The following is a 16198-nucleotide window of genomic DNA, read 5'->3' as shown; positions in this document are numbered from 1 at the left end:
TAGTTGAGTCCAGCAGCTGGAAGTCGGACCAATCGGTGCGTTTTGGGGACTGGTTTAGATCATTAAACAGTGTTTCCTCTGTGTTGATTTGACCGTGGCGGCCCCCCCACAGCATCAGAAATAGGGCTGCATTGTTAGAGTGCATGTCGGAGAATAGTGCGGTCACTCGGTAGAACGGGGGTGGACCTGCCCCCACTGCTAAAAAAAAAACCCTAAAGGAAACACTGTTAAAGGTGAGACTTATAAAACTAACTTTCTGTCATATTTGCTGAAACTGACCCTATATTCCAGTAGAACTACATGAAGCCATTAATAAGTAAAGCAATTGAGTAAAAGTCTTAAAGTATCTGATATTTACTGTACTTAAGTATCAAAAGTAATTTTCTGATATTACATGTACTTAAGTATTAGAAGTAAAAAAAAAAAAAAACTTTGATTATAAACTTTATGGACTAAAGTGTGCAACGTTATCTTCATCACCACTGTTGTCGCGGTGGTCAAGTAAAGTACAGATACGGGAAAATTCTACTTAAGTACAGTAGTGAGGTATTTGTACTTCGTTACATCACAACACTGGATTCTTTTAATACTAGTGCTCGAGTTTCAGTACTGATACCTCAATCTGAAGAATATAAGCATTAGAAGAAGTTCTCAGATGTAAGATTTCATCAAAAAACAATCAGCTGTGCAAGAACGTTGTCTAAATGTAACAGTCTAAGATTTAGATTCATATCTAATAAACACGTTACTAGAAGACTAAGACTAGAAATACGATTAGACATTTGATTTGAACGTTTGTTAGTTTTTCCTCCACAGCGCTGCAGAGGGGGGTCTGGCTAGTCCACACGTCATTCTGGTATGGGTTTATTGGCATTTCTTTAAACCAATCACAATCGTCTTTGGCGGCGCTTGGCGCCTTACGGAGCCACGGTGCCTCTGCAAATCAGCCTCTGGAAGGAACTTGTTTTGGTGGAACGTGTACGTTTAAAAGTAGTTTTAGTCGTGCGAGAGAAAACTCCGGTTGGACAGATAGTCTAGCTAGCTGTCTGGATTTACCCTGCAGAGATCTGAGGAGCAGTTAACCATAGTCCTCACAAATCAGCCGGAGGTTAGAACGCCGACACAAAGATGTGACGGACATCCGGGCGAAATGAGGGACATCCGGTGGAATTTCTGGTGGCACCGGAGCAATCCCAGAAGTGAAACATCGTGGATATAGACTAGTCAGCACCAGATAAGTATTGAGGTGTAATACCTTACTTATTGGTCATTCATTTAGGCTAACTTTGTTAGAACAAGTGAGAGAACACAAACCATGTGGTTCTGGTTTAAAACTGGAAGCAGAGCAGCGAGAGCTCAGTGAGCGTGGCGTCGGTGTGTTATCGGAACAGAGCAGCTGTCAGTCATTTGCTGGAGATGACGTCTGTAGAGCCTCGTCTGACTACAGGGAACAGAGCTCTCCTGTGGGCGGCAGCGTCTGTGGGTGTGTTGTATAATCTGACTGTTGACATGAGAAACCGGAGGCTTTTCTGATTGGCTGAAAATCCATGTCATGATTTTACATAACTTAGATAACAATCGGTAAAAAAACAAGGACTCCTAAACAACTCTAAAGGGCCGTCCACACCAAGAACTATAACTAGGGCTGGGCGATATGGAGAAAATCAGATATCACGATATTCTTGACCAAATACCTCGATATCGATATTGCGGCAATATTCTAGGGTTGATAATTGGTGCTTTGACAAAATATCTTCACACTTAGATTTTAAATAAATAATCATCAGTAATGTGATCAGTCTGGTTCAGAAACGTACATCACTTTACTGTAACGCAGCCTTTAAAACCAGGAAAAGACACCACTGCACAGAGCTGCAGAGGGCGAAGTGGGGGTGGGGGTAGGATCTGTGCAGAGCACCTGGAATAAAAACATCGACAGTGTGATAATCACACCTCAAACTCACGATTCACTCTCTGTGGTTTCTGTGACACAAATTTTTTTTGTGATGGTTGCGGGGCAAAAATCCTTGATTATGCGGCACGTTTTCTTAAAAAATGCGATGGGATATGCTATATATGATATTTATGCAATTTTATGCGATGAAATTGCGGGAACTTGTAAAAACTGCGGTTTGATTAAAAAGAAAAAAAAAAGTGATTTCCCCCCCCCAACACCCTGCTTTTCGATGATGTTCACGTCACGTAATTACGTCACTTCATTAGGTTCCCATGGCAACAGGGGGAAATGGCTGCTCTTGTGTGAAGTAAACGCAACATTTTTCAACTTTCTGCTAAGATATATGTGACTTTTTTCTATCGAAAATGCGGGGATTATGACAACATGCAAGCCCCGCATATTTTGCGCGGAAATCATCAATTTTGCACAGAAGTCTGCAATTTATGCGGCGAAAGTGCGGCGTATTGGTAAAAAATGCGGCCCCCCCCCACAAAGGAGAATGAATGTGTGTGCGTGAGCAGTGATTGACACGCCCTGATTGGTGCATCTGAACAGGGAGCTGTGGATTTTTGCAAATCGCACTACACTACTAGGTGGTGCCAGAGGAGCTGGATTTATTTTTTTTAAATGACCTGCTTCACAGTCCTTCCTGAAAAATGCAGAGTTTTTTTGTGATTGTTGTGGGCAAAAATCCTTGATTATGCGGCACGTTTTCTTAAAAAATGCGATGGAGTATGCTATATGATATTCATGCGATGAAATTGCGGGAACTTGCAAAAACTGCGATTTGATGAAAAAGAGAAAAAAAAGTGATTCCCCCAACACCCTGCTTTTCGATGATGTTCACGTCGCGTAATTACGTCACTTCATTAGGTTCCCATGGCAACAGGGGGAAACGGCTGCTCTTGTGTGAAGTAAACGCAACATTTTTCAACTTTCTGCTAAGATATATGTGACTTTTTTTGCAACGAAAATGCGGGGATTATGAAAGCATGCAAGCCCCGCATGTTTTGCGCGGAAATCGGCAATTTATGCGGCGAAAGTGCGGCGTATTTGAAAAAAATGCGGCCCCCGCATAAATATGCGGACTTTGGCTGATTATGCGTTGAATTATGCAATCGCATAATCGCGTTTTTCTGGAGGTACTGGGAAATACTTTTAAAGTACAGATGTTTAAAAATACACAGAGCTAAAGGATCGTAGCCCCACCGAGGGGAAAAGTCACCCCACTGACCCCCGTGTGAAACAAAGTTGCAGATTTATAATATTGATGACTGTAAATTAAATTTTGTGGAATTACAGCATTACTGATTTGCCTCTCTACTTTTTATTATCATTACAAACAATGAAATTAGATTAATACACTGTAGTCGAGTCAGATAGTCAATCAAAGTGAAGGTCTACCAGCTAACTGTCTGCACCAGAAAGAGTTTTTAAATCATAGTCTATACTTCCGGGATTGTTCAACTGCTCCTCAGATCTCTGCAGGGTAAATCCAGACAGCTAGCTAGACTATCTGTCCAATCTGAGTTTTCTGTTGCGCGACTAAAACAACCTTTGAACGTCCACTTGTTCCACCAAAACAAGTTCCTTCCAGAGGCTATTTTGCAGAGGCACCGTCAACGCGTCCGGTGCTTAGCACCGCCCAAGGCCATTGTGATTGGGTTTAAAGAAATACCAATAAACCAGAGCACGTTTTTCTCCCATCCCCGGAATGCTGCGTGGACTAGCCAGACCCTGCTCCGCAGCGCTGTGGAGGAAGGTCTGGCAATGCGAGACTATAAAAACCAGACATTTGTGGGTTGAAGTCAAGATTTTTTTGACACAATGCCATTTTGTGAAGTTCAAAGTAAGTGATGATCCTGAACCCCACACTCAATCAGTGTCACCGACATATTCTCTTTTTTCAGGATTTTATATCTTATGATCACACAACATGTTGTACCAGGCTGCCAGTTTTGTTTTGGCAGCAGTAGGAAACACACAGAAAACTCTCATTCCTGCTCTTCCAGATGATGTCAGTCCTGATTCTGCTGACTCAAATTCAGCAGAATCAGGACTGAAACTAACGTCTATTTTAATTTGGAATAAACCTGTTTTCATTAATGAACCATTTAGTCTATAAAATGTGGAAACAGTAGTGAAAGATCACACTTCTCTAGAGCCTACAGTGTCTTGTATTAATGTCTTATATACAACCAACTGTCCAAAAGGGAAATAAATTCAATTTATAACGATATAAAACAGAAGAAAACGCGCACAATATTTGAGAGGCTGAAACAAGCAAATTTTGGGTATGTTTGCTTGATAAATTAGCAAAACTGCCTCAGTGAACACTTCACTCAAAGCCCTGATGGGGACGTCTCAAAAACGCAAAAGAGCAAAGTGAAAATCAAGACGTTTATTTCATGAAAATCATGAATATCTCTTGTGTGTTTGCGTCTGTTTGAACGCGACAGCTGAACCTTTTAATTAGATCAAAGTGACGAGTGGGAGACACGATTAGGTGATTAGGGTTAGGTGTTCGACTGAAAATTGGGTCTAATTTTGATAATTGGTGAACACTAAGTGACATTTATTGAGTGTGAACACCAGACGTTCGCTTGTCTTAGCCTCAGAGAGCGGGGAGCAGGCGGCGCGTAGGGCTGCAACAAACGATTATTCTCGTATTGATTGATTGGTTAACGGTTTACTCCTTAATGTGTCAAAAATTAAAACAAATATGCATCACAAGTTATCCCAACCCACGGTGATTAGGCATCAAACTACTTATTTGAACTGAAAAGATTCAGAAAAAAGAACCAAAAAGCAGCAAATGTTCTGTTATCAGATGATAAAAATGATCTTGAATATTTATCAAAATGGTTATTGATACTTTTATGTGGCTTTACTGGTTGCTTAAAGCTCTTTTTGTGCAAGGATGCAACTTAAAGATATCATTTTAGGCTGCAATATCTGGAGATGGGTATTTATTTATCAATATTCTTCACTTTTGGAGAGCCAATTATTAATAGCATAGCTGCAGCAATTAGTCTTTTAATCGATTAGTTGGTTGTCAGAAAAATAATCAACCATTTTGATCATAGATTAACCATTTTTAACCAAAATACTCGTTGTTTTTAGCCATTCAATCTAAAGCTTTTCAGCTTTTTTGTCAGTTGTACATCGCTGTAAACTTGACAATTTTGTGTTTTGGGCTGTTGGTCGGACAAAATGAGACGTTTGAAGACGTTTCCTTGGACTCTGAGAAACAAGAAAATACAGATCAATTATGAAAGTATTCATAAGGCTTCAGCCTTAGTCAACAGAATAAATGAAAGGATAATTCATAGTTATAACGTAGTGCTGGCATCTTAACCCACTGCCTTTGTGGACGTGACACTTGGCTGCCGCTGCAACTCTTTGTGTGTGTGTGTGTGTGTGTGTGTGTGTGTGTGTGCGTGCCGTAGACAGTGCCAGTGGACGCTCCACTGTCCACACGGGTCTCTGCATGTGAGTGTGGTGACAGCCTAAGGTCGCAACCCATGACGCATCCTTCATAGTGTGTGTGTGTGTGTGTGTGTGTGTGTGTGTTTTTTTTTTTTTTTTTTTTTTTTTTTTGTGTGTGTGTGTGTGTGTGTGCCTGCTGGAGGTAGATTTGGTTACCATGGCGTCTTTGTGGGTGGACTGGCTTTTTATGATGAAGTGATAAGAAAGAGAGGGAGATGAAATAAACGCAGGATGCTGAGGAAAAAAGACAGCAGAGGAGAAGCCAGCAGAAAGTGATGGATAATAGATGGATGGATGGATGGATGGATGGGTAGTAGGGCTGCACAATTAATTTCACTTTTATCAAAATCACAATATGGACTAAGGCAATGTTCAAATCGCTGTGTTATACGCTTTAGCAGCATCCCATTTTTGTCTCTAATCTCAGTTTATTGATGTGCTGCGGATGCTCAGGTTCAGTTAAGATCACAAAATATTTATCAGACATATCTTTAAAACAAACGTTTGTTTAACAAGAAAAGAAATGCATACAGACTTCTCAAAATTATAATCAAAACTCTCCAGGATCTTCGGCGTTCTGTCCCTTAAAAAGGCACCCGGCCTTGACGTTTATGTGCCGGTCTGGTCTATTACTTGTGTTTTAGGAAATTCGGTAACACTTTACTTGAAGGTATCTACATAAGAGTGACATGACACTGTCATGAACACATGACACTATCATGACACATGAACCCTAACCAGTGACATGACAGTGTCATGTCACTCTTATGTAGATACCTTCAAGTAAAGTGTAACTGGAAATTGTAGTCTGGATTAGGGCTGCTCCCTCTTAGTCGATTAGTCGACTAATCGATTGTTTTGGTCTTGGTCAACTTAGATTTCTTTAGTCCATTAGTCATGTTTGATGCTGTTTTCATGCTGAATGACTTATTTCCAAGAAACGTACGAGCACATCTCTGGTAAACACAAGAATTAAAGTGGCGCTTTCGCATGACTCTTTGTGGAGAAACTCAGATTTACAGATCTGTCGATTAAATCAACTAATCGATTAGTCGATACAATTGAATGAGTGTTAGTCGACTAAGAATTTCTTCAATCGAGCACAGCCCTAGCGTGGATTGACAACAATTCATTTACCGGATAATCACCGGAACATCCGTCGTCTTGCAAAACATTGGTTTTGGGGAAACGTCAACAAACTTTGAGCTAGCGAGCTCCACGCTGAAAATGTCAAGTTTTGAAGAAAACTTGGATCGTGCAACAAGGCAAGCCTGCTCGGTTCTTTCAGAGAACGATTATAAAGATTTACAAAGAATATGTTTAGGTCATTTCCTCTCTAACTGGGACATTTTTGGACCGATTGGTGGGATTGCTGTGGATGAAGTACACACGGTGATACACTGGTAAGAGCCAATGTGGTTTAACCATGTATCAGCTAATTTAAACAGCAGTTACTGTATTGTGTGAACAGTTAACTTCATATAATATTGTATGTGGCGTTTTATTTTTTGCGGGGGTGCAAATGTTCCACCAAAAACTAGTTCCTTCCTGAGACTATTTAGCAGAGTCACTGCGTCTGGAGCTTAGCGCTGCCCAAGACGAATGTGATTGGTTTAAAAAAATGCAAACAGCCCAGGCCATTTTTTCCCCCCCTATCCAGGAGTGTGTTTGTGCAGGGGCCAGACCTTATTGAGCAGCACTGTGGAGATAGGTCTGGCAAGCGAGACTAAGGGAATTGTAAAAGGCATTTTTCTCTTTTTTTGATATTTTATTAGTCTGGCTGGCTACATTGCCGGGATAAAGCCTGACATCCAGCACGTCTCTCACGCGCCGGATGTTCCTCCCCTCCGCTATTTATTTCTTCAAGGGCGCCATTGCTGCATCCGGAGTCTGGCGCCGCCCAGGATGGTTGTGATTGGTTTAAAGAAATTTCATTTTTTTTCTCCCCCTATCCCAGAATGGCTAAGCGGTGTAGCCATACCTTACTCCAGCGCTAAAACAGCAGTCTGGCAACGCAAGACTAATATTTTATGGACGCAATTCATCTAGAAAATAATCAACAGATGAACCCATCAGTTTTAGTTTTCAAGGTATTTTTTTGGTGAAATCTTTTTGGACAAACTCCCAAGAATAGAAATCGCAAAAACCAGGGATGATGTGTTCACTACAGACGACATCACAGGTTAGGGATGAACCTGCCAAAATGAGTTTTTAGAGTTTTTTTTTCTTTTTCTAAAACTCCAACCTTTCGGCTGCACAATCTCAGCGGGCAAAAAAACTCCAATCTGCAGTCGGCCGCGATCGATTCTCCCTCAGCTGTGTGCCATTAAAACAGCCGAGTGTCAGAGAGCAGGGAGGAGAGGGAGGAAAGTAATTAGGCTGCCAATACAGACTGGTATGACACACACACACACACACAGACGCACACACACACACAGGCGCAAACATATGCACACGCCCTGGCAGGTATCATTAGCCCACTTTTCACATCTGATGCTCCAAATCCAAGATGGCCGTCTCAGGCCTCTTTTTTTCTCTCCAGGAGAACTGTTGCTAGGCAACACCCTCCCTGCTCTGCTGCGCTGCGAGTGGAAGATGGCGTCTCCCCATGGGCCGTGTGTGTGTGTGTGTGTGTGTGTGTGTGTGTGTGTGTGTGTGTGTGTGTGAGTGTGTGTGTGTGAGAGAGAAGAAGAAGAAGCAGGAATGTTGTTATGCTGCGGTTGATCTAAGAAAAAGGCCTCACTCAGATATAACACACACACACACACACACACACACACACACACACACACACACACACACACACACACACACACACACACTCAGAGCAGCACAGATGAGCAGATTGGACCCAGATGTTCTGGCCATTCTCCACGGTCCGATTTGGAAATGCAAGCTGTTGTCGTTCTCTGTCTCTCACTTTATTTAAAAAAATCGTATCTATCTATCTATCTATCTATCTATCTATCTATCTATCTATCTATCTATCTATCTGGCACTCATTTTCTTTTTGTTTTTCAGCCACATTTCATTCACTCCTCTCTCAGTAAAAGCACTCCCACTACACACGCACACGCGACACAGCTCTGCAGCAGGACTCTTTTGTTTATTTTTTTTCTCGTTAATTCATAAATTTGCAACACTATTTTTATTACATTTGAGTTTTGCCAAAGCGGCCCGGCTGCACCGAGAGAGAACAGAGTGTGCTCAGTGGAGATTCATGAACTTGATTTGTAGTCCAGGAATGTGTTTGTTATTATGAAGCTGACCAAAAGATGTTTCTGTCTCTAAGAAATTCCCCTCTTTTGCAAACTGACTGAATATTGCAGCAGCCAGCAATAACTCACTGTAGTCAATATTTGTTTGTATGCATAGATGCAAAGTTGCAACTATTCCCTGGAGCCATGAGCCCCCCCCCCAAAAAAAAACAAAATAACAATCTGTGTGCAAACAGCTGAGTTCACATTTTGGCAAATGGAGTAACAGAGTCACCACTCAGGTGTGATAATGTCACTTATTTCAGACGAAGCAACAGCTTCAAATAAATTAGCAAATTGCAAAAACTGCATCCTGGCCAAACGTCAAACCGCTGTCATACACTTGATCCGGGTTCGGGGTCGCGGTGGCAACAGGTCAAGTTGGGTACGTCCCTCTCCCCAGCTACGGTTTCCGGCTCCTCCTGCGGGATCCCAAGGCGTTCTCAGGCCAGATGAGCTATCTAATCCCTCCAGCGTGTTCTGGGTCTACCCACCCAGCTGGACTGGACCAGGAGGCATCCTTAACCAGATGCCCCAAACAACTCAGCTGGCTCCTTTCCACGGCTCTACTATCTCCTTCTTTCGGTCACTACCCAAAAGATCATGACCATAGGCAGAGCCGGCAAGATTTCAGCTGTTAACTTTTTTTTTGTTGACATTTTTGCTGTTAAAAAAAAATGTTATTCTCACTTTGTTGACGTTTTTGGCATTTTATTTGACATTATTGTCAGTTTTCTGGCATTTTGTGGACATTGGCACTTTCTTCAACGTTTCTTTTAACGTTTTGTCGCTTTTTTCAGCGTTTTTGGTGTTTGTTTCTTATTACCTTTAACTTTTCTTTTCTCATTTGGACTGCCGGCGCCTCTAGCATTTGCCTATACTGCCTCTGCCACGGGACCGGCCCTGACCATATAGGTGAGGGTTGGAACGTAGATCGACTGGTAAATCCTTTCGGCTAAACTCTCTCTTCCCCACAACACCTGCTTTACTGCAGACACTGCATCAATCTGTCCATCTCCCGCTCCGTTTTACCCTCGCTCGTAAACAAGACCCTGGGATACTTGAACTCCCTCACTTGGGGCAGAGACTCTGTCCCGACCCAAAAAGAGGCAACCCACCCTTTTCCTGCAGAGAACCAACCATGGCCTCAGATTAGGAGGTGCTGACCCTCCTGGTGATATGCTGTCATTTTCTAATGTCAACACATCCCATCAAAAGACCAAAAGCAACAACTAGTAACACGTTCTGTGTGTGTGTGTGTATCACAGCCTGAAAAACCCATCAGTGAGCCACACTGTTGCACTGGCTGACATGTTCCTTCATCACCATCAACACACACACACACACACACACACACACACACATACACCGTCCTGCTGCCACCAATACTCACTAGAGCACCATGTGTGGATTCATCCGCCGCTGAAAATAGTCCACAACAAATGCACTATTTCCTATTGTTTGTTTGATATAAAACTACAGTGAACAGCTGTTTTAGGAAATTACTGGACTCATTATTTATAATATATATTATATATATTATAAATTACTCCTCATCAAGGAGACGGACTACTGTAACACATGGTTGGTTTTGGTCTTTCCGTGGAATCTCCGGTCTTGTCCTTTGACACTAGTGTTTGTGTCATAAAACACAAAGACATCTTTCTAAAACAAGTGGACCTGTTGTGTTATTTTTACGGAGAATGCTGTCTCTCATAGTGTGGTAAAATGCACATCTGTCCGCTGTCTCGTTTGTAGCGCATTACCACACCGGCACGTTCACGCGGCCGCTCTCCTTTTGCTGGATTTCTTTAACCGTTGGGTTTGATCCGGCTCCCCGTTGTTGGCGACCTAAAACTATCCGTGGCAGTCGAATAAGAATCGATAATGAGAACAGTGGCGCGAGGCAGTTTAGCAGCTTCTAATGGGAACAAACAAGGAGGTATCAGCTCCCATTAGCCCCGCTGCGAGGGCCCTGGGGTGCCGTGATTGACAGGTGGTGGTGGTGTGGCGAGGGGGGGACATCAATGATCACTTAGGCAGCGGGAAAAATCCCTCAGGGATTATAATGAGCTTTTAAATGGCCGCCCCTCCACACTGACCTTTCTGCCCATCCATCCACTTTATTTAAAAGTCATCTCTTCATCTACAGTATAGTGTTTTGTTGTCAATTCCAATATATACATATACAGCCATCTTGGGTTGGCATAGAATAGAGAATCAAATAGTCTTTGTCATAGTACGTGTACAACGAAATTGGATGCTGTCCTTCAGTGCAAAACATCAGCAAAAGTACAAAACAGGTGAATGAATAAATGTAAAAGGGCCTTTGAAAGTCACTATAAAATGTTTTAAAGAGGTTTTTTGTTTTTTTTATCGAAAGTAAAGACACAAAAACACGAACATACCACACATACAAGTCATTCATTGCACGATTCATCCTTAAAACTCAAGTAGCGCTTATTCCAGTCATGGCTTTTGGATAAAAACAGTTTCTGAGAGCGTTTGTTCGTATTTTACTTCTCCTGAAACTAGGGCTCGACTGATACTGTTATTTTAAGGCCAGTACCGATTATTAGTAGTTAATGGAACCGATAACCGATATTTGGAACCGATATGCATTTACAGTGAAAATGAAAATCTTTAAATCAAAATTGAGATTTTGGAATGTTACATTCTCCAACACAAAACTTAAAAAAATCTTTCAGTAATTATTTAATAAATTAGAAACTTTCAACATAATATCCAGTAACAGAGAGTCAGATAGTGTTGCGGGCGGGACTTTAGGGCTGCACGATATGAGGAAAATATGCGATACGCAATAATGTTGTTGAATATCACGATAATGATATGACTTGCGATAAATTAACAGATATTAGAGTGTACTCAGTTCTGCCTTTCTGTTGCTTTGAGTATTCTTTTAAAATACAACAAATTGCTTGTTGAATTTAAAACAAATAATCATTTCTAACAATTTCTGAACATTGAATTGACAATGACTGTGCACTACTAACCCCGACTGTGCAGTTTTTTACATTTATTTTCTTTCAACTAACACAAAAGATCTCGTAGTGTCTTATCGCGATATGTCGCAACCTTTCGCAATATGTATATTGCGCCAGTTGATATTGCGATGACGATAAAAAAAAACGACATATTGTGCAGCCCTACGGGACATTAAGTCAGACTCAGTGGTGAGTGACTCCGAGGCAGAGGGACAGACACAGAGCTGTAGCCGAGCCAAAGTAGAACACTTTTTAATTCACTAACGTTATCGGTTATCAGGCAAATAAAACGCTGATACAGATACTCTGCAAACTGCCAAAAAACGGCCCGATATTCGGCTAAGGCCAATAATCTGTCTATCCCTACCTCAAATGTCTGCTCCGAGGGCAGTAGTTCAAACAGAGAGTGTCCGGGTGAAATGGATCTTTACGTACTCTCGGTCAAGATCATCCAGGGAGCGGAGATCATTGGCTGCACACATGTGGCCATTCACATGATTTACAGATTGTCCTTTTCCAAAAGTTTCAAAAAATATCCGATGCATCCCTCCCTGATTCCAGTATCGGATTTCTCTTTGCGGTTTTCACGGACTGTTACGCTATTTGCACTTTATTTTAAGCACACTGAGGTTTGTAGTATTGGACACTGGGGCTGCAACTAACCTATCATTTCTTTATCAATTCATCTCCCGATTATTCTTCTCAATTAATCGTTTGCGCCATAAAATTTCACAAAATAGTGAAAAATGTCCATCCTAGTTTCTCAAAGTCCAAGGTGATGTCTTTAAATGTCTTTTTTGTCAGTCTCAAACCCAAAGATATTCAGTTTTATGTGATACAAATCAGAAAAGAGCGGGAAACCTCCATATTGGAGAAGCTGAAAAATGACTTAAAACGATTAATCGATTGTCAAAATAGATGATTTTTCTGTCGATCGACTAATCGATGAGTCGGCTAATGGTTGCAGCTCTACTGGACACACTGTTTGGTTAGTACTGTATAGTTGAATCTCCGTGGCAATAAGTCTACATCTCGGTTAGTTCTCCGCAAAATCCCTTTTTGATCTTCCAGGTTTTCATTTGTTTGGCGGAGTCCGGCTAGCCTACTTCCGCTCGACTTTCATTTTCCTTCAGTACTACGTCTGGGTTTGCGATATATATACTTGGATTTTCCCCGGCCAATCTTTACCGGTCCAATCAGCGAACAGAGGGAGTGGCTGAGAACGATGACGTTGAGGTCGTGCGCTAGTTTGAGTTGTAGTTCCGTAATGGCGGCGGAGAAAGATGCGAGCGAAGCCATTCGGTCCGTTGTGGCAACGCTGCCGAATATCCAGAAGTTAAAGCCCGAGCAAGAACAATCTTTGCTGAGTTTTGTTGGTGGCCATGATGTGGTAGCCCTCCTCCCCACGGGGTTCAGGAAAGGTTTGATTTTCCAGCTCGCTCCGTTAGTGGTGAAGGAGTCGGCTAAGGCTAACGCTAGCGATGCTAAGCCAAACGTTAGCGATTGGTTGTGGCAGATCCAATAGTTTTAAACTTCAACAGAGTACCTGCCTTCAAGGAAGTTAACGCTTGTCAATGGAGAGTGGCCAGACTCTCTGTACTAAATAAATGGACCAGAGTCTGGTAGGACCAGGCTAGTGGACCAGAGTCTGGTAGGACCAGGCTAGAGTACCAGAGTCTGGTACGACCAGGCTAGTGGACCAGAGTCTGGTAGGACCAGGCTAGAGTACCAGTGTCTGGTAGGACCAGGCTAGAGAACCAGAGTCTGGTAGGACCAGGCTAGTGGACCAGAGTCTGGTACGACCAGGCTAGTGGACCAGAGTCTGGTAGGACCAGGCTAGAGTACCAGTGTCTGGTAGGACCAGGCTAGTGGACCAGAGTCTGGTAGGACCAGGCTAGAGTACCAGAGTCTGGTACGACCAGGCTAGTGGACCAGAGTCTGGTAGGACCAGGCTAGTGTACCAGAGTCTGGTAGGACCAGGCTAGAGTACCAGAGTCTGGTAGGACCAGGCTAGAGTACCAGGGTCTGGTACGACCAGGCTAGTGTACCAGAGTCTGGTAGGACCAGGCTAGTGTACCAGAGTCTGGTAGGACCAGGCTAGAGTACCAGAGTCTGGTAGGACCAGGCTAGTGTACCAGAGTCTGGTAGGACCAGGCTAGAGTCCGGTGTCCTCTGTTACGGAAACTACAAAACGACACCAAAGATGGAAGAGCTATCAGGCGTCCGTGTTCTCGAATAAGAAAGCAGACGAGGTCTAGACGTGCCGTAGAGCCGAGTCCTGCCAGCTGTTTGTCAGACGTCATGTTTTCATTAAATGAGATGAAGACAAAACAACAGCCGCTGGTAGAAGTTGACTTCTTTTCTTATATCTTCATTGTCATCATTATTCATCCCATTGTTTATTTTGTGTTGTTTTTATTTATGTTTCTCACTTTTTTTTAATTATCTTTAATTAACAGTCTAGACAGAGACATTAAAAGACTGGGAGAGACAGACGAGGCTGTATGATGGGAGATTTAAACTGAGAGCCATGTGCTTCCCTTTAACTAAAAACAAACAAAAAAAACTTTAAGCAATATGTTTAATAACTTATTTCATTAGTTAAAAAAAAAAAAAAAAAAAAAGCAGCCCTCACTGGCTCTTTCACTCTCTATTTATCTCTATCTGTTCGCAGGGGACATCACTCAGAAGGGTTATGAGAAGAAGAGGTCCAAACTGATCAGGGCATATTTTCCACATGCTGGAGGTAACTTAGCAACCTCTGACCTCCCCCCACACACACACCCCCCTCTCCCATAGATAAAATATTCCCACCTCACAACCAGGGTATCGATTTGGTGTAATGACAAATACAGTTGCAGTCCTTTATGGATTCAGTCTTCAGCCGCCGCCATTAGTGAATGTAGGTTAAGACTCCCTAGAGCTCAGCCTGGGCCTCATCTGCATCTGTACCTACACACACACACACACACACACACACACACACACACACACACACACACACACACACAGTCGTTCATGACAGCGATGTAGCTCTGGATGTTAAGGGACACAAAATACGGAGGGGAATTCTGTCAGACAGCAGAACAATATCACAGCACTACCACATTATTATGATTTCATTTTGTGTTATTTCTTTTAATTATTTGTTTTATGATGTCAGAAAAATCAAATTTTTCTGCCGATTCAAATCATCTCCATGTTTGTTTTTCTTTTATTGCGCTGACTGTATTTATTGCTTTTGTGAAACGTGTATGTGCATATCTGTGTGTGTGTGTGTGTGTGTGTGTATATATGTGTGTGTCTGTCCGCCTGCTTGCCTGCTTGCCTCTGTAGGTATGGAGGGGCCCATGTCCCATCGGGCCCCACTCGGCCCTCCCTCTGCTGCCCGTTTCCACCGGCGGCGAACCTCCGGCACCAGAGACGAGCGCTACCGATCAGGTACGGAGAGTACACCTGACACCTGCACGACAGCCGCAGGCAGCAAAATCACTGCCGTCAACCAACATTTGCTAAATTTACCATACAACGACAAGACATGTTCCCTCCTTTACGTTTGAATAATGTAACTATGTAGTAGGGCTGCTCGGTTATTGTATAAAATCATACTCACCATTATTTAACACGATTACTCTTTGGCTTTTGGCAGGATGTTTCATTTATTGAACTTAAAAAAAAAGTCAAACAGTTCAACAAATCAGCAGTGAAAACGGTCCGTGTAAAGCTTATCAGTTCAATTTTCTAAGCACAAACGGACATTTGGAAAAGCAGAAAAATGGGTTCAAATATTCAATTTTAAATTTTTTTTCCACCATGACAAATTAAAAAATTGGATCTTTAACCTGTTTTTCCAATTTTCAGTTTTTTATTACAAAAAAAAAAAAAAATTATTCAATGCTGCAATGGTGTTCTCTTCCTCTACTTTGCGGAATATGCAGGTCATTAACTGCTTATGGACCAAAAATAACTGCTAGACTTTGGGGTCAGAGGTGCTTGCAACTGATGGTTTCGAGTGGGGGGGGCGGGGCGTAGCTAGGCGGAACGAGGGAGAGAATACCATGGCAGTATTGAATAATTGGAGCCCAGACGTAATTTTGTAATTGTCAAAATTTCTGATCCTCTGAATAAAAACAAAAAATTGGAAAAACAGGTTAAAGATCCAATTTTTTTATTTGTCAAGGTGGAAAAAAATTAAAAATTTGATATTTTAACCGATTTTTGTGTTTTTCCAAATGTCCATTTGTGCTTAGAAAATTGAACTGATAAGCGATAAGCAAACTTTTTTTTTTTTCCCATTCGGAACACAAGACAAAATAAAAGTGTACTCGCAAAACGTAATGTGCAAAATAATCTGTTTTTGTGATCGTTAGGAGCCGATATCGCAATTAAACTTGGATTAATTGCTCAGCCCTACTATGTAGATGTTTAATTCATACTGCTAAACACAAAACAGTAAAATTGCATCTGGATGGATGTCTTTGTCATGTAGA

At 42.0% G+C, this 16198-nt stretch overlaps 1 protein-coding gene across 3 annotated transcripts in view; it reads left to right on the top strand.

Annotated features, from left to right (window-relative positions):
- The window catches only part of LOC120552233 (disco-interacting protein 2 homolog C-like), an 86992-nt gene that overhangs the window by 7183 nt on the left and 63611 nt on the right, over positions 1–16198 (top strand). For 2 of the 3 annotated variants that reach the window (XM_039790085.1, XM_039790083.1), the window contains exons 2-3: positions 14383–14454; positions 15045–15149. In XM_039790085.1, the coding sequence (XP_039646019.1) occupies positions 14383–14454; positions 15045–15149 (177 nt within the window). The remainder of the gene's footprint in view (positions 1–14382; positions 14455–15044; positions 15150–16198) is intronic. The other variant, XM_039790084.1, reaches the window with a different exon arrangement.

This window comes from Perca fluviatilis, chromosome 22 (genome assembly GCF_010015445.1).
Source record: "Perca fluviatilis chromosome 22, GENO_Pfluv_1.0, whole genome shotgun sequence".
In the NCBI taxonomy this organism is placed as follows: domain Eukaryota; kingdom Metazoa; phylum Chordata; class Actinopteri; order Perciformes; family Percidae; genus Perca; species Perca fluviatilis.
Note: the sequence above shows the minus strand (reverse complement) of the source record. Positions and strands in the feature narration are given on the sequence as shown.